Below are 18,791 nucleotides of genomic sequence, written 5' to 3' on the forward strand. Positions count from 1 at the left end.
AAGATATCTTGGGACCAGTTGGTGGATGAGACATGCCTGACAGAACCAGTGTCAGTGGCAGGTTTTGAAATTATTATTATTTATTAAATTTGTATACTGCCCTATACCAGCAGGTCTCAGGATGGTTTATAGTATAAAATCACAATATAAAATCACAAAATACATAATCAAAACAACAACCCAATAATACACCCCCCAGTACTCAACCAAATGCCTGGTTAAAGAGGACTGTTTTTGCCTGGCGCCTAAAGTTGTATAATGAAGGCACCAGGTGAACCTCCCTGGGGAGAGCATTCCACAAACAAGGAGCCACGGCAGAAAAGGCCCGTTCTCATGTTGCCACGCTCCAGACCTCTTGTGGAGAAGGCACATGATGAAGGGCTTCAGAAGATCACCTCAGTGTCCTGGTAGGTTCATATGGCAACAGGCGATCCTTGTTCCAGTTGCTTTATGCCTCTCATTGTCAATGGAGTCAGTGGGGGAAGGCATGGAGGAGAGCCTAGTGGCAGGACTCTCTGGGACCTCCTTTTCCACGTCAGAGGCTTCCTACAGCACCTCCCCTGCCTTGACTCTTCATCTTGGTTCTCCTCTACGACCCCCCCCCCACCTCTTCCCTTACAGATTGCACTGAGCCTCGCTGTACATCTTCCTTTTTCCACCCTACCCACCACTCGAACTCCTGCCCGTCCATCACACTGGCTTAGAGAAGAATGGTCACAAACAGCTTCCATACGGAAAAAGCAGGTTCAAAGCAAAAAACCCTTCTCCTCCAAAATGGAAGGCAAACTGGACTCCAAAGGCCTCAGAACAAGCTAAAGTCTATTCTAAAAAAACAACAACTGGAGTTAAGGAAGTGAATTCTAACACTGAGCACAATCTTTCATTTGTTCTCTGTAGAAGCTCTTGAAATAACATGGAATTGTTGGATTGGCTAGGGGCCCACCCTGGGGGTATGGCTGAAATAGGACCTTCATTCAGACCACATCTGCTGCAAAACTAAGGCCTCATCATTAAGGTCAAGGCTGTTATCTGCACCTGCGGATCCAGGAAGATGATTCTTTCACTGTCCCAGTATGGGCTTGAATGCCCTCTTGGAGAACAGACTCATATTTACATCTTGACCTGAGGGTTCTTGACTCAATCCATTCTCTGTATCGCCAGTAAACCCACTTTTGGTAATCCTGAGACATCTATGGCAGGGAAACACAAGCTGAGCAGATGGAGAAGCAAGTACTGCTTTAGGTCATACTGAATGCTGTGTGGAATCACCCCAAATTTTCAACTTGCCAATTTCCTCATATGAATTAGCACTTAGGGCTGTACATTTCTGTAAAATCTGTAGTGCTTAGTCAGGGATCCCTTTTTTCCACTCACCAACTGGGCAATACATCACGACACCAAAGACCTGCATATTTGATGTATGCTTTCAATACTTGGATCTTTGAAACAAACAGGCTTTGATTATTTTGATATATTTTACCAGAACTCCTGGAATATAGTGTTAAATTGTCTAATTGTTCAAGGGAAGCAGCAAAGAACCAATGGCATAGCTGGCCTGCTGCCCAGATATTCTTCCTTTTCACACATTATGTAATTAACTCACCCTTCCTATCCACCTGTTTAATCATTACATCATGTTTCATAAATTATAGCATTGCTAGAAATACTGCCCTCCCACCCAAACATATATGCTGATTAGTCAACACTTTGATGTAACGCCAAAGATTCATATTTTAGAGGCAAGCAAGTGCAGACCTGCACAAACTGGAGTCACTGGAAACTTTGCTCAAGGACTTGTGCATTCCGAAACTCTACAGCTTTGCAAACATTTGCAGAATATAGCAGCTGTCTGAGTTTGGCAGCCTTCTTAGGATGACTTCAGAAAAATGTATGTGACTGAAAGGCTTCAGGCTTTAAGATTCATCAGTGACAACTGCCAGGAGATTAGGGAAAGTTTGGCCCTTTACTAGGAGTCATTCCTAAAAACTGGGGGAGGGGGGAAGCCAGGAGTGTAAGCTGATGAGCCAGTCTGTTGAACCAGCAGATCCAACTTGCAAAGGACAAAGCTTGGGACCAAAGCTTGCTTGGTCCCAAGATGAGGTGTGTTGTCAGTGAGCCCTTTTTAATTCAAAATACAGAAGCAGCAGGATCAGAAATACCATGGCTCCACATGTTCTTTTCTCTAAAGTTAAAATGGCCACCCCCCTCCCTCTCCTCATGAAGACACGATATATACAAATTGGGATTAGGATCGCTGTTATTCAGGTTTCAGCAAGAAGCAGTGCACAATTTAAGATAAAAACCAAGGGCATCCAGCTGTAAGGAGTGGTTTCCTCTGCCTCCTTGAAAACCATTCTATCCTTATGCCTTGCTCTCAATCAGTGCACCCATTGATCCATGCCTAGTAGTCATGAAAAACTTGTCTATCCATTGCTCCACTACAGCTGATTTTTTAAAAAGCAATTGTGTCCCTAACTTCCAAGTGCTCTATATGCAGAAGGCTTTTTATCTGAGAAAGTATTCAGACATGCGATTCCTTACTTGTAATCTGAGATGGTACATCTTAGCAAAACTTTGCAGCATATGGTTCTGCTGACTGAGGGATCTTGCAACTTCACGACATAAGTAAAGGCTTGGTCAGGGCTTGATAAAAGTATTGGTGAAGACTGAGTAGAAAACAGCTAGAATTTTGTAATGTCGGTAATAGTGGTAATAGTAGTAGTAGTATTTTTAAATTATTTAGTCCTCCTGTGTCCAAGTTTCATCTCTGGCTTAAAGAGATTAATTAGTTAAATACAGTACTTATTTGGACTGAATGTTTTATTCTTGCTGCTTACCCAATAGGAACAACCAGCTTTTGACTTAATTAGAATTCTAACGCACATCTGTTTTCTCCCACCCCAAAATGTAGCAACATGGCTTCCCACAGAAAACCCTTTTGCACTACAGTGGTACCTCGGGTTAAGAACTTAATTCGTTCTGGAGGTCCTTTCTTAACCTGAAACTGTTCTTAACCTTAGGTACCACTTTAGCTAATGGGGCCTCCCACTGCTGCTGCTGCTGCGCCACCTCTGCTCAATTTCTGTTCTCATCTTGAAGCAAAGTTCTTAACCCGAGTAGTACTATTTCTGGGTTAGCGGAGTCTGTAACCTGAAGCATCTGTAACCCGAGGTACCACTGTAAATAGGCCTGGGTGATGGATTGATACATCGCCCTGGACCAGTATGAGGGGCAGACCACAATGGCGGCTTTACTCAGCAGTGAAACCACCACCGCACTTGACTCCCTCCAGCTGGCTCTGGAGGCAGAGGGACTCGGGAGCGGCAGTGGTTTCACCAGTGATATACTGCTGAGTGAAGCCACCATCTCACTCTGCCCTCTTACTGGCAGAGGGATAAAAAAGCTGCATCGGTGAGGCGCTGATACAGCTTGTTCCTTGCTCCGCTTCTTTAAACTGCTTGGCTGAGGAGCGCACAAGCCAGTGGTGGGGTGGGGGCTCCGTGAAACTGCTCTGCTGAGGGGTGTGTGATTGCCACTCCCCTCAATCAAGCAGTTAAGAGAGTCCCCAACCTGCTGCTGGCTCGTGAGAGCCAGTGGTGAGGGTGAGGGCTCCATTAAAGTACTCCCACTCCCCTGCCTCTGATGCTTCTCCGGCTTGCATGCAAGCCGGAGAAGCAGCGGGGCTTCCTCAGCTGGGGGACAGGATGCCTTCTGAGGTGTTGGAGTTATTCAGCTGGGGGGTGGTGACAGAAGGCCTCTTCCACCCCCCAGATGAGCAGATCAGCGAAGCCCCGATGCTCCTGGGCTCGCACGTGAGCCTGAGAGGCATTGGGGCTCACTCACCGTGTAGGGCTGGGCCATATACTGGTATTTAGCTGCTGATATATCATGATGTTGAAAACAAGGTATCGCCCAGCGCTAGCACCAAACTAAATCATCAGAGGGTGAGCTGTTGTGCTAATCATAGTGGCAATTTGCTTAGCTATTTTCCCCATTGGACTTTCAAGATGAGACATGAATCCCAAACTCATAAGGCAAAATTCACTGATAGCCTACCTACAGCAGTGGGAAAGTCCTCTAAACTTGATAGTCCCTGAAAGCAATTAGAAGATCTTTTCAGTTAAAAAGTAGAGAGCAAGGGAAAGAGATCCCTTACATGTTTTAAAATGATAAGCATGTGAACCTGCCCCACGGAACAAGCCATTTGCTCTCTTGCTCTCTCTCTCCCCCCCTCCTTTCACATTTGATGAAAGTGATTTACTATTCCTGTGTTTGCTTGGTTTCCAAGTATGATGCTGCTTTGCCTATCTTTGTTTTGCTTTGCCTTGCTACTGCATGCAGTTTTTCTTTTGAGAATGGAGTAGTTATTATTTTTCTGATGCCTTCATGGTTTTGAGCTTTTTAGTTTGGATGTTAGTAGTTGCTTAAAATATGGTTGATCAGATGGTTGCAAGCTGCTTTGGGGGCATCTTTGATGATGAAAAACTGGTATAAATAATTTAAATAAATAAACAAAAAAATAACTGGAGGAAGTGGGCTAAAATCTCCTGTCAGAATTGTCTACTATTATTATGGGACACCTGAATGTACTTCATTGTTTTCCCATGAGGACACAAAGAACTGCTAATAAAAATATTATATAGGGGTTATACTGTTTGGGCCAAAGGCAATATGGTGTTACTGTGCTCATATTTTCTGGTTCAGTTAGTTTGTCTAGTGAGGCTGTAAGAGAAATGAAAATGAAGGGGGTAACAAAGAGATAACTTTTATTCTGTTCCATTCCTGCTTGGTAATTTTGAAATACCCATCTCATATAGAGTTACTTTACAAGCCTTTCCTGCTTACACATCACACACAACGACTTGAGCTTATCGAGCCAAAGTTCAAAAACCAAACTGCTGATGTGACATGAGAAAGCAATAAGTAGACTGACAATGAGCACGGAGGGAGGTGAGCCTGCTCAGAAGGAATTGGTCACTTGATCTGCAGGGCCTTTTCTCACGAGCAGCTCCTTGGGATCTGAAGCGGACTGTTACGTATAGAAAGAACAGAATAGGCTGCACAGAAAAAGCCACACACATATCATAAAACAAAATTTATCTTTAATCTGTAAGTGTCAACAGCAGTACAAAAGATGGAGTGATGGTGAATAGATTAAGGGTAGAGAGGACAGTCTTGAGGTAAATGAGCATAAATAGGCAGTCTTATAGACACTCCCCTGAGGGGTCAGAACCCCTTATCATGGCATATGGTATCACCCAATGATGACATGTCTAACATATCAGGAAAGCACCTTGTGCAAAAAAAAAAAAAAAAGGAAGGAAAAAGGAAAAAAATCCCCTCAAATATGGTAAGGTGCCAACATACACCAGAATATACGATATAAAGACAGTCTTTTTTCAGTTTTGTCTTTTCCATTAATTTCTGAGGAGAGGAGAAGACTCTTAAAAGTACCACTGAAAAATTATTTAATATTTAATTTACCTCACGTCAATACTGCACAACAAAATCCAAGAAATCGGTTTATGCTATGAAGCAAAGCTAAGAATGATTCGTTCCCCCCCCGCTTAAATTAAGAGCACAGATACTTTAAAAAAATCAACATCCTTAGCAAACTTTTTTCTTTTCTTTTTAAACTGCTTCAAGAGGAGAGTGAGAGAGAGATGTAATGGCAACCTTTTAAGTTCATTTAAAAACTTTACACTGGACTGTACAAGATTTATTTTGATAAACTATTTACATTTTCAGACTTTTAAAACATATTCAAAGCAGCAATAGACACTAGGGTTTGTTTGTTTTTTCTCTACATGCCCAAATAATTACCAGCCCTGGGCCCAGATAGGTACCTGCACTGTATATAGAATTTCTACACGGAAAACTTGCCAGTAAAAAAAAAAAAATGCTTGTGGGTGTAGAATCAGCAGCCCTAGCATCATAAGAGCCACACCCACAGTGTTGCTATAGGAACCAAAGCATAGTACCTTGACAAAGGGAGTCTCAGTTGTCCCCCAACAACTCTACACAAAAACTTTACACTTTGAAACAGCAGCTAGCATGTCAGTCCAGCATGTCAGTGAATTGTGCTGATTAAATTAACATAGAATACAATCTCACAATATACATCACAAACAAATTACAATGTCAGGAAAGAAAAGAGTTACAGTAAGATAAGTTATGTAGTAACAGCTTATAAGCTTGTCTTAACGTAATAAAAACATTTGTACATGGCAAATACAATAATGAAGGAACAGAAATACTAAAACATTCGGAAATTTGCTACAGGCTGATGAAGGGTACAAGGGAGGCGGGGGCAGGAAAAACAACCCTGTGCTTTTGAGAAAGCAAAACACAAATGACAAAGGAAGACAATACGGAGAATGCACACGAGCAGGTCTGCAATGTGCAGCATAGAAACAGTTAAATATTTGCACATTCCCCAAACTTTTTTGAGAGCACCAAGGACCTCACTTGTGGTTTTTGAAGAAAGCAGAAGTTATAAAGCAAACTGTGTCACTAAGCTGCTTTATAACTTTCATATTGCCATAAATACCAATTGGAAACGTTTTCCTTTCACACATATGCCCCAGACCCACCCTCCTCTTTGAAAACAATGAGTGAACTATCTCAGAATATCATTTTGTCAGCTCTTAAAACTTAAATCTTGGACTAGTTATTTAGAGGGAAGGTATGTAGTCTAATAGCATAAATCTGGATATAAAGAAAAAAGATACCAACCCACTTAGGTAAATATTTTTTGTTTTGCGTTTTGCATTCTAACATGGAACTGTGGAATTACAGTATATCAAACATGTTGTCCAAGAACTGCAGAGAAGAATGGTTGATAATAAAAGGAAATGGGGGGCAGTGGGGGGAGGAGGCGGAAAGTAAGAGTTTGAGAAAAAGAGTAAGTGCCTTTTGTAAAAGAAAATCAAATGAGGTCACATGTTAGTCTTTAAACAGGACATGCTTAAGTGCCAACTTCAGTCTTTAAACACACATGCAAACGTCTAGGATCTGAGACTATTTTTTTAAAATTGAAAATATGAAATACTCTATTATTACATTCTACCAGCTGAATTCTAGAGCAGTTGTTGGTACTGAAGATCCAGTCCAGATAGACACATATAATTCTGCTCAGCTTTAAACATATACCTAACTCTTTTGGACTTCGGTAGAATGGCTCGGTTGCTTTAAGCTAAACTGGTGCCTGAGGCTAAGATCTTCATACCACCTTCTCTAAAGTAGCACCATGGGCTTCCATTGGGACTACTCCAGAATGTGTGGCTTGAAGATTCCAGCATTAAGTGCTTTCCTGAATTGGAGCGTTGTAGCGTTTTCTTACTGGGAAGTTATTTTCAGTGAAGTAGAAAAAAATGTCAGGTTTTAATAAGACGAAGAGCAACATTAGGTACAGTAGGATATCATGCTTTAACTTTGTATTAGGGGATGCTTGCATTTACACAATCATTGTTTCATTTACACAGTCGTTTAAACAATCACTGTTTTCAAGTTACTGCTGTACATAACATGCACCCACCTATCGAGTTGTTCCCCTGTTGTAATAGCATCCCCCTCTTTACGCTGCCTCTTGCACACTGATTCTGGATCAGTTGGCCATCCCACAGCTTCCCCCAAACTGCATATCTGGGTACCCTCATACATTTACGTGGGAGGGGGAGGGGGTTCAGCTCAGTGACAAAGCACATGTATTGCATGTATAAGGTCCCAGGTTCAAACCCTAGCATCTCCAGTTAAAAAGTGTCAGTTAGCAGGAAAGGCAGAAGACTGCCTGTTCCCCTAGAGAGCTGCTGTCCACAGCATAAGGATAGATGTTTAAGGCTACAACTTATTTTCTTAGAAATGGGCCCTTTGATCAGAGCTATTTTCCTCTCTATAAACATAAACCCTGTGGCATTGTGTTTTATTAAGACTTTAGTTTGTATTGGTTAAATATCAAGTCAATTTAACTATTTACTTTTTCAAACATGCCGATATTATTCCACACCAAACACAGATCCGAAGCGGTTTAGTGTTAACTGGCATCGCTTACAAAGGCCTTCCAGAGCATCATTTGTTCATGTGTGTATTTATATACTTAGTTTGTCATTCACATTGACACATTTTTTTACTATTCACATTGGTTGCTTTCAGACAAAATCTAAGAACTTCCATCAGATTCACTTGGAATCAAGCTGCAAATTATGAAGCAAATTGAGCCCAAACTAAACTAGAAATCTGGCACTTAAGTAAACCAGTTCTTAAGCCAGTTGCTTTTTACAGTAACTAATTACGTGGGAGGAGGGAATGAAATATATCTGGGTGGTATATTTTGAGGAGATAAGCCATTCAGTGATGAATTATACTATTTCGTTTACTTCTGAGGAATTTTATAGAACTGCATTGGCAAAAGTGTCAGAGAATTAGCTGTTGCTTCAGCCTGCAACAACAGTGTCACATCATGGCTCCAATCAAGAGAAAGTTATGTTTCATTTAATAAATTCAGTGGGACGTGTCAGTTATAACCAACTTGCCCCATTTATTTAAATGGGAATGTAAATGTCATTTACATCCTTTCACTTGGCTGAAGTAATAGGCTGTAGTGCTGCCCAAGAGGAATAGACATTCCACATCCTATGTACTAATTTGCTGATGCAGCAATCCTGAAGAGCAGACTATTAGGCTGTATCTCTTTTATTAGTCCCAATAACTATGATGCTACTACCAGAGAGTGAAGACAATGAGGATTGTTATTCCATAGCAAGGGTGGGCAACCTCTGACCCTCTGGAGACTGCAATCCAACTCCCATCAGGGCTGGGGCTCATGGGAGTTGTAGTCTGGCAAAATTTTGAGGGACCACAGGGGTTCCTCACCCCTGTTCTATAAGCAGGTAAAATAGTTTGAAAGGTTAAGTGTTTATGAAATACAGGATTCCAATTTGAAGGAGGGCACAAGTGAGGCGACTTGCCATCCTTGCTACAGGTCCACAACACTGCTCTCGCACTGCAGGTGTAAATTCAGCATCTACATGAGGTACAGTGATTTGTCAGCATTTAATATGGACCAATGTACACTGATACAGAACAAAGTAAATACATAACTTATACTTCACTAGGTATCCATGAACAAAAAATAAAATTCTATTTCCTATGTTATATTTACACTTTAAGAAAAAACGAAGATGAGATGGTGACTAATCAAAAACTTTGTTTTGAGCTCCAATTAAGAATGGGGATAAATGTTTGTTTCCATATGATTGTCCTTCCTTGATTTCCTACTGACACTTTAGAGCCGATTTTGGCTAATAAATATAATACACTGTTTCTGCACTATTCAGAGTCAAATACATATTTTTTTTACCCAAACTGACCAACAAAGTAGCTTTCTACCCTCTGCTGATTCATGAAGAGCCATTCATTGTCAAGAATGCACCTTTAAGTTTTGGAGCATCAACGCAGATGCAGGGCTGGAGCTAAAACAAAGTATTCATACATATAAGAATTTTGCATAAATAAATGAAATAACAAAGACATAAAAATGACTCAAATCCGGCAACTGTGAGGCAGGCCCACACGAGTCGAAACAGATGACTTTTGTTCATGTCGTTTTTGTACAACAGTTTCACATTAGTTAGAAGTGATAAAAAATACCATTTATATCCAGTGCTTATAACACTTACGAAATAACATCTGTGAGTGTGTGTTTTTGTACTATGAGCAAAATCAAGTTTCAGTCCTAAAGAACAGTCCTTTGTTCTCCACCAGCCTGCAGAATATTATTTTGGCATGGTAATAAAATTTATAAAAAGAAATTAACCCACTAAACTAAATGTTTGCCTTTGTGCAAAAATAATTACAGAAAATACAATGTTAGCAATACAGCATTCTACCTATGCAACAAAAAAAACCATGAAGAAATGCAGAGAAAAGAAATGAATTGTAGGGTGGAGAGAGATTTATAACAGGAGAAACCTGTAGAAAATTAATAAATAGTCATTCTTTAGGGGAAATGAGTACCTCCGCTCCAAACTACATGTATTAGAACACTTCAAATTTCCAAACAATTTTAATAAGAAATTATTTTCTTTTAGTACCTTAATTAGGTAAAGAGGACGCTCACCAGCTAATGACACAGCAAGTGCTTTTAACATCTCGGCTAGAACAGTTTTATTGCTTCAGCTGTAGACATGGGAACACTTTTCAAATAAATAGTAAAGAAAGATAAGTTTATTTTGGATTTAAAAATGGCTGCCAAAGCTTGATGAGAGTATTATATGTCAGAATAGTATTTGATCTTGTAAACATAGCAGTCCCTATTTGCTTGTCTGGGTTAAATTGTCTATTTTAATATTGCAAAAGCTGACTACCTCCAGCAGTTGCTTCTGAAAGCTGTCAGGGCATTAGTTTTCTTTACTAGCCGTGCAAGGTTGTATGATAGCATGCCAACACTCTGCACTGATATTGGTTATGTTTGTATGTCATGGTAAGCCACAAACCATGGTTTACTGTACACAAATGAACCATGCTGGGCTTCCTCCTGTCTAGTGCTGCATGGGAAAAACTGACTATCTCTGCCTTAGAATAACATCCAAGCTCAAAAAAAAAAAAAAAAAAAAAAAAAAAACCATGATAGGAAAGCCAACAACAAACTGGCTTCACTTCTTGGTTTGTTCCAAGCACAACAAAACAAAATCTGTAATTCAGCCGCACAAGCAAAGGAACATTGATGATTAAATTTATATACTGCTTAATGCCAAAAAAAGGCTTCTGTTTCGAGCCAGAGATTATGGTTTGTTTCCTCTCAGTGCTAGCAGGGGGGAGCAAAGTACAAATGACTTGCTCACACATTGTAAGCCATGGCCATTATGTTGGTTCTATTAATGAAAAGCCTTTGAAGTCAAGGAAGTGAAAAATATATATAATGATCATAATATAATGAAAAATCTAATTGCATGTAAGCTAGATGCTAGACATTGCTGGCTATGGAAAGGGAAAGAACCCCATCTGCCCTAGTCATAGAGTTGGAAGGGATCCTGAGGGTCATTCAGTCCAACCCCCTGCTCCATAAGCAAGGTTGTAGTTTGGGTTGGGTTTTCAGAAGAATAGGTTCATGCCCACACATTTATTACATGCAGGTTTGGCTATCAAAGAAGGTGCAGAAATGTTTTTAGAAATCCTGGCACTCTTTCCCCTGAGCAAAGCTAGTAAGAGATGAGGCTACTCTTCCAGCCTTAAACATGGCATCTTTGCACAAAGTAGAACTCTCAACACAACCCTGCTTCACAGAATTAATAGGCAGCATGGAATAGGCTGCTTAAATTGCATTTGCATGGTAGTGCTCCATCTGGATTAGTAAATGATATCTGTGTGTCCAACACCACAGACCATTCATGTTGAGTTTTTGCTGGCATAGAGAAAATTGCACACAACTAGTTCAGTTCCTGGAGCGGTCACCACACAGATGTAATGGAAGCGTGGCTTCCACATCATGAACTATAAGTATGGTTGGCTTTATTCTTAGGACACAAATATTTTGCCCCTATAAAATTGCCATATTTCAGGAGTATATTAAAGATATAATGAAGTAAACAAAATTTTCAGAAAGAGCCTGATTCAATATTAGTGGCCTGATTCTAAACATACATATTTATGAGATGGTGTAGTTTTCAGTAGAAAGTACTGATGAGGAGAATAAGTAGCTGAAACAGTAGACTCTGGCCTTGACCATGGGGCATAAAATTGATCAAATTCAAAATTTGGGGGCAAACTGACTTCCATTAAGACCTAGATTATTAACTTGGGAATGTTTTGTTCCCACCTCCCCTTGCTTCTTTATATATTTAACAAAATTATATATCAGAAATGAAATAAATAATTATAATTTCTACAGCATCTTTGACCTGAAGGCTTGAGAGAACTTCGCAAATATTGATCTGATATTGATACTATGCTTGGGAAATAGCTATTTTTTTGTCTTGTTTGTCAGGCAAGACTTGGAGCCCTCTAAATAGTTTTCTGCATGTTAGGCATGTATTTGTGCAACAATATGAAATCTACACATGTATAGTAAAACCATGTCAGTGAATGACAAAATAATAGGATGAGCTTGGAACTCTTTTTAGTTTTGTGAAACTAGCATTTGACACAGTTTATATGAGATAATAAGATTTGTGTGGCTTTTCCTGTATAAAAATCATAGATGGGTATAGTAAATGGATCCTTTAGGTCGGCTATTGATATGGCAACATGTAGTACAGTATTCGAAACTATGACAGCCTTTAATTCAGAAACTCATGAGTAAGACTAGGTGAGATGTTGTATACTATGCAAAGTAAAGAGAACCTGAAAGGGATAATTTAGAACTGATGTAGGGGAGCTTCAGGGCTTATGCAGACCCAGTTGGATTTTTGTTACTTTCTCCCCTTTGAACCACCATGATAACAATGTCACATCACAAATTGATTCTGAAACAACTTCCCTCAGTTTCAAATTTGGTTCATACGAAGAGGTGGTGAATTTTGGTTCAGAAAACACAAGCCCTGATGCTTTATGGAACTAACTGGGTGCTTCTTTGGCTCCTGGCCTAAAAGTATAAAACAGACACATAGCACATGCATACTACGCAAATACTGAAAGCATCTGCATCCCTTTGTATCATAGTGTTTTCCCAAATGTTTTCGACACATATAAACATGATCTCCCATTTAAGCATATAGTTACCTTTCAGTATTAAGTTTCCTGCTATTTTAAGAAAACCACAGGTTTTTAGGGGGAAAGGGGCATTTTATAAAGAAGTCAACAACAAACTGAAAATAATGCAAACGCAACAGTACTTTAAAATTTCTTCTTCTTTTTTTCAGTATGTGGACCCCTGACATTCTGGAATGAATACATTGTTAAGATAAAATGTAGTTAAGACTGAATGTAAGGGTTAAAAGCAAAGGGGCAGTGAAAGGATTTGGAGTTGGCCGTACATTCTTAAGACAGGCCTGTCTGTAGCTGGTGATCGCTCTTTTGTGCTTACGTAATATTTTATACTGATGGTACATCAAGAGGCAGAAGCAATTGGGCAAGTGCATTGTGGAAATCATGTTCACTATTTTAAGAATATCCTGTCTCCAGATTCCTGAGTACTTTACCATTTTCTGGAAAAATTAGGCTTTTTTTAAAAGATATATAGATATTTTAAGATGCCAAAGGATTGTCTAAGACTTTACAGTGTCTCCCTTAAGACTTTTTTAAATGTTAAGATTAAAAAGTTATGAAAGTTTGGCACATCAGAAGGTCAGCTATACATGTGGAGAAAAAAAATGGAATTTAGAGACCTTGTTTAAAAAAGATGAGCAAAGACACACTGATGCACATGAGGACTTGTTCTGTTTCATGATAGGAAATTTGCACTTTTTTTTGTTTCGTTTTTGTTTTCTAAAATAATTCAGAATAAAAACACATTCACAACCTGTAGGCTGGCACAGCATACCTGAGTGAGAATGTAAAACCCCCATTTAAAACAGTAACTTAAAACCTTTTTCTTAGCATCCAGGAGGAGAAAAAAAAATAGACAAAAAAGGAAAGACTTGTAAGACAGCTATTGATTTGTATAAGTTTTCAAGTCCCAATGTCTGATACTTAATGTCTTCACCTAAATTTTTAAAAAAGTTCATGAAAATTAGGGAACAATCTGTGTCACACATTAAGAAACATTTAAGACCATTCTGCAGATGTAACTGTAGGAGCCACACATGCATGCAGGCTCATTTAAGAACTTTTTGTTCAAAAAAAAAAAAGTCAGAGTACTTTAATTCAGCAGACATCCTCAGTTGGCAGTGACAGCCTCATGGGCTTCATTTTCACTGCTATAGTCTGATTTGGGGTCATCCTCAAAGTCCTCATACATTTCCATCTCGTCTTCCCCATTAATCATTTCGTTTCCAGCAAGGCTCCCGCTGTCCGTCTTCATGCTGTAAGTGCTCTGAATGACAGGGATGCTGGGCTCAGGGCTAGCCGAGGTGCTGGAGCAATCAGATGTCATCTGAGGCGATGGTGTAGTAGTTGCCATAGTAATAGCACCAGGATAGACCACACCCGTCCCTGTGGTGATTGGAATCTGAGGCTGTTGCCTGCAGGAAAAGACAAACATGGGAAAGATTTCCTTGAGTTTGTATAAGAAGTGAGTGTCTGTCATTTTGACAGAAGGTGCAGCAGTCACCTTTCAGATTGCTGGTTCAGGCTAAAGGCCCATCTAATCCTGCATGCTGTTCTCACAGTGGTCCAACTAGATGCCTACACCAAGTCTTTAAGCAGGACCTGAGCGCAACAACACTCTCCCCACTTGTGCTTCCCAGCAACTGATAGCCAGATGCATAATGCCTTTGCAGTGGAGTTAAATATAACCACTAATACCCAATATGCTCCTTGAATATGTCTAATCTTTTAAAGTCCCCCAAGTTGGTGGCCGGCATTACATCTTGTGGGAAGTGATTTTGGTAGTGCCTTCCATGATTCTGACTCTTGTGTCCCAACCCTAAAACACTGAATTATACTGATTTCATTGAGGACATACTTCCTTGCACATTATAATTAACAATAAACAAAAAGCTGGATAATAATTAAGTATATATTTTATTGATTAGAAGTTATTTATAATAAATTTCCTCTCCAAATGGAAACCTTCAAAGCACTGAATAAAAACTGACGATTATTTCTATACTGCTTCCCAAAGCAATAAAGTCAAGCCTTTCTATATGCCTGACAATATGTTAAAAACTTACAAAATGTATAAAAGTAACTATCATTAAAACAAGACAATTGAAACAGCCAATATTACAGTGGAGAGACATAATTAATACACCCTCATCTAGTGATAAATAATTTCAAAAAGGGAAAGATAAGCCAAGTCACAATCAAACTGAGTTTGTGAATAAATTCTAGTTCTATAGTTTCACACAGGAGGCTTTTCGTTGAAGTATGGTAACTGGCATTAGTTAGCAGTAGAGTGCTGAGAGACAGAAATGTTCTCTTGGTGGTTTGTGAATGCTGCTGTTTTCAATATTGGATTTATATCTATTTATTCTCTTGCAAGAAATGAACCACTTATCCTGTGCAAACAGGAGAAGGGCATTGCTGGCATATAACACACTGGAATACGTGCAGGGTAGTTTCCTAGTACAGTACAGGGGGGAAATTGCCTACACAGTATTTCAGGTTTGTCTAAGCACCATATAAGTGATCCATGGGGTGGGGTGGGGTGATATTCATAGCTGTCTTTTTTTTTTTTAACAAAACCACTTAAATGTTTAATTTGGAAATAGTAATTTGGATTAGGGAACAGCACACAATTACTGAGTCTTAATTCAGCTGCATTTGAGAAAATCTCTTACATGCTACAGCCTTTGAAACATAGAAGCCAAATAGAATAACATTAACATCATATATGCTTACTGCACATATTTCTGACACAGTGGTGTGGTTTTATTGCCTAATTCAAAATAGTAGTTCAAAAGCATTTAGAACACGTGTGCATTTTTAGTGAGCATTAATATTGGGAAGGCTTTTAAGATACAAATAATACAGTTTTCCCCAGTATCTTAAAAAATACAAAATGAAAAATCTCAAGAGCCCCTCACACAGGGAGCAGGGCTCTACCTGCCCCGCCCACCAATGTGAATGAGCTTTAGGGTGGGCACCTCCGGGAGGAAAGTCTACTGAATCCAGCAAAGTCCTTGTGCGCGCATAATGACTTTGTAAAGAAAACTCTCTCCTTCCTCCCATCACCCTGTGTGCCTCCTGAACACGCACCCCTGAGTCTGTTTTGGAGGAGAACCCCCAAAGTAGATTTGGGAGAGAGAGGGGAAGTTCTCTTGCAGAATTGAAAACTTTCCCATTTATGCAATGACATTGTTGGGCACAACTCCCAGGCTATGTCTGAGCTGCTCAGCCCATCTCTACTCATGAAGCACCAGCTAGAAAGCATGCCTTTCCTGGACTGGGCCAGGGCAAATCACAATGAATTTGATTCATCTGGTCTAGAAGTTCCAGGTCAAATGCCATAGTTGGGTGGTGGCTGATTAAGAGAGCAGGAAGTTGCCACTGGAACATGCTTTTCAAACACTAGTATATAATGCGAAAAGATGTGCAGAATGGTGATTCATAAATCTGGATGTTCACTTATCCAGCTCTTACTCAACTTCCTTGCCTCTCCCACATCATTTCCTATCAGATCCATTTACCTTACCTTACCTCTTGTGTACTAGCTCCTTTAACTGCAGAAAGCCTCACCTCCTTATACCAGATCATCACACATGCACACATATACATTTCCATGTGCAAGCACTGCTGCCCTTGTCCTGCACTAGTCAGAACCATTCTTATTCTCTTCTTCACCCTCAATAAGCTTTACTCTTTCACTGGATAATCTGGCTACAGTAGCAATGCCCTTAAGTAAAAGAGGGTGTGTGGCTGATGGGTTGAATATCTGAAACTCAATTCCCAAATAGTTTCTTGGCTGCCTAAAGTCAGCCAACTATGTTTCAGGATAAGGTACATAGGCCTATTGCCTCATCATATTTCAAGATATCTAACCCTCATCATATTTATGGATATCAAAAACTGATTTGGGCAGAAACCCGCACTGCTGCAGGCTATACCACAAAATAATTGACTGCAACGTGTGTCTTGCATGCCAAGCCAGAAACAAGGCACAGAACCAAGCAGTCAAGGTCAATTATCTGGTTGCGAAGCCCACAAGAAAAGAATAGTATTATGATTAGAGGACTGAACAGAACATTGTGAATTTAGAAGGGCTGGCAAGAGAAGCTGCTTTCTTAAATTGCCAGAAACCCCCGTGTGTGGCACCAAGCATCCAGCAATTTTGTTTGTGTGTTTATAAGACACTGGCAGAGATAAACCTATTGAGTGACAATTGTTCTAGTGAATGTCTGGCCTGAGACTGAAGATATATCACAGCACTGCATGCTGCTTAAAAGTCCAAGATGGCACATAAGAGATTCATTGAATGCATATATTGAATGCATATATATGGTTTTATTCCTGGGACTCAGATGTTAGATTCGCCCACCCTGCAGCCCGAGAAATGCAAAGACAGTGCTGAATACAGCAGAGTCAAAAACATGGTGCTACAAACTGAAAAATACATGAGGAGTATGTCATACTTGCCCCCAGCTGCATACCCAGAGACTCAACACTCTGTATCAAGTGCATCCCCCTCTCCCACAAAGCTTAAGCAGATTGCAGCCCTTTTTCACTCCATATGCAAACAGTGGGCACCCTAGATTTGCATGGGGCTATGGGAGAAAAGGCTGCAATGTGGAAAAGTTGGGGTGGGGGATAATTGTATATTCTTTACTCATTTTAATGGTGTACTACAACTATTAAATGAATTTCCAGTGTCATGTTGGTGCTTCTGTTCAGTAATTGACTACTCATATGGCCGCTACTGCTTCTGCCCTCACTCCACAGACTCCACAAGAGAAAATGATGTGCGTGTACTGAGTCTAGATTCCAGGAAATGTTAATAATGGACATCCTTCTTTGTGAAGGGAAGATATAACTTTGCTGCAGTAAGTCCCAGCTTCAGCAGCAGCAAACTACTTGTAAAAGTGGGTAATGGAATAAATTTAAAGGGAAGGGGTTTATTCTACACTTTTTCCAAGGACATTTTCACACTATTTTGCTTTATCAGCTTTAGGGAGAAGGTCGGGGGGGAGGGGTTGCTCCCTGTTTAAAAGCAAAGAAAAAGCCAATAGTTCCCAGCTAATGGATTTGTAGGAGTCTTGTGGGTAGGTTACCAGATGGCTGTCAAAGACAGGGAACCACAATAGACTAAAAAGAGTTTAAATATTTGGGTCACGGGCTATGATTAATAAGTGAATCTTAAAGAAGAGTCCCAATCTCACAGGAAGTAAAACGATATAGCAACTGCTGGATTTGACACGTAAACCTTCCACCTACCCTACAGTAAAAAATTGTCTCATCTCCTGCCTTCGAGATCTCATCAGTTGTTTATATTCTCCAATACGCAGTTTCTTGCCGTCGACAATGCAGGTGCGTTTTGGTCTGGGTTTATATTTGTAATTAGGATACTTCTCTAGGTGGATTTTACTTAGCCGTGCTTGCTCTTCATAGTAAGGTTGTTTCTCTTGGTTTGACATAGATTTCCAGCGGGAGCCTGCACAGAAAAAGATATTAGTGAGCTCTAAGTTTATTTGTCGGATAATTCCACTTAACGCTCCTTTCTGCCACAGTTCACCTTTCAATGCATCTAGCAAGCCATTTCAGTTGACATTAAGAAAGCCTCTCCTCCTCCTAGAGGTGAGGAGTTGTGAGCAGGAGCCGGTTCCCGTATTTGGCCCCCTGCGTCAGTTATTAGGTTAATTGGACTGGCTTGGGGGCGGGGTTTAGTCACATTTGAACGGCCGCTTCCTGAATTCATCGGATCACCCGCCCACCCTCCCTTAGGTCATATCTATGCTTTTGACCTTGCTGTGGACTTTGGTTGGTTGCCTTGGTTGCCCAGGGGGCCTGGTAGGAATTTTTATCCATTTGGCAAATTGGCACCAGCCTCTTGGTTTTTCGTCAGGTATTGGCTGTTAGGCATTGGAATAAGTGTGGTGTGTTGGAGGGCAGGTTGTGGCCATCATGTACCCCTCCCCTTGTTGGGTATTCCGTTAAAGGAATCCGGCGGTCGTGGATCCTGTCAGATGCCCTGCTGGTGGATAGGGCCATGACACGACCCCCGGTGACATCAGGGGAAGCTTTCAGTTGTATTTGCATCA

The 18,791-nt window shown here is 40.3% G+C and overlaps 1 protein-coding gene and 1 long non-coding RNA gene across 18 annotated transcripts in view; one reads left to right on the top strand and one right to left on the bottom strand.

Annotated features, from left to right (window-relative positions):
* LOC114598573 (uncharacterized) overlaps positions 1 to 18,791 on the top strand; it is an 83,471-nt gene that overhangs the window by 37,597 nt on the left and 27,083 nt on the right. The window lies entirely within an intron of this gene.
* SOX6 (SRY-box transcription factor 6) overlaps positions 5,086 to 18,791 on the bottom strand; it is a 459,717-nt gene continuing 446,011 nt past the window's right edge. For all 16 annotated transcript variants that reach the window (XM_077930886.1, XM_077930879.1, XM_077930884.1 and 13 more), the window contains 2 exons: positions 17,968 to 18,184; positions 5,086 to 14,117 (listed from right to left, as the gene is read on the bottom strand). In XM_077930886.1, coding sequence (XP_077787012.1) covers positions 13,814 to 14,117; positions 17,968 to 18,184 — 521 coding nt within the window. In that variant the 3' untranslated portion in view covers positions 5,086 to 13,813. The remainder of the gene's footprint in view (positions 14,118 to 17,967; positions 18,185 to 18,791) is intronic.

The sequence above is a fragment of the Podarcis muralis genome, chromosome 1, assembly GCF_964188315.1.
Source record: "Podarcis muralis chromosome 1, rPodMur119.hap1.1, whole genome shotgun sequence".
NCBI classification, from domain to species: Eukaryota; Metazoa; Chordata; class Lepidosauria; order Squamata; family Lacertidae; genus Podarcis; species Podarcis muralis.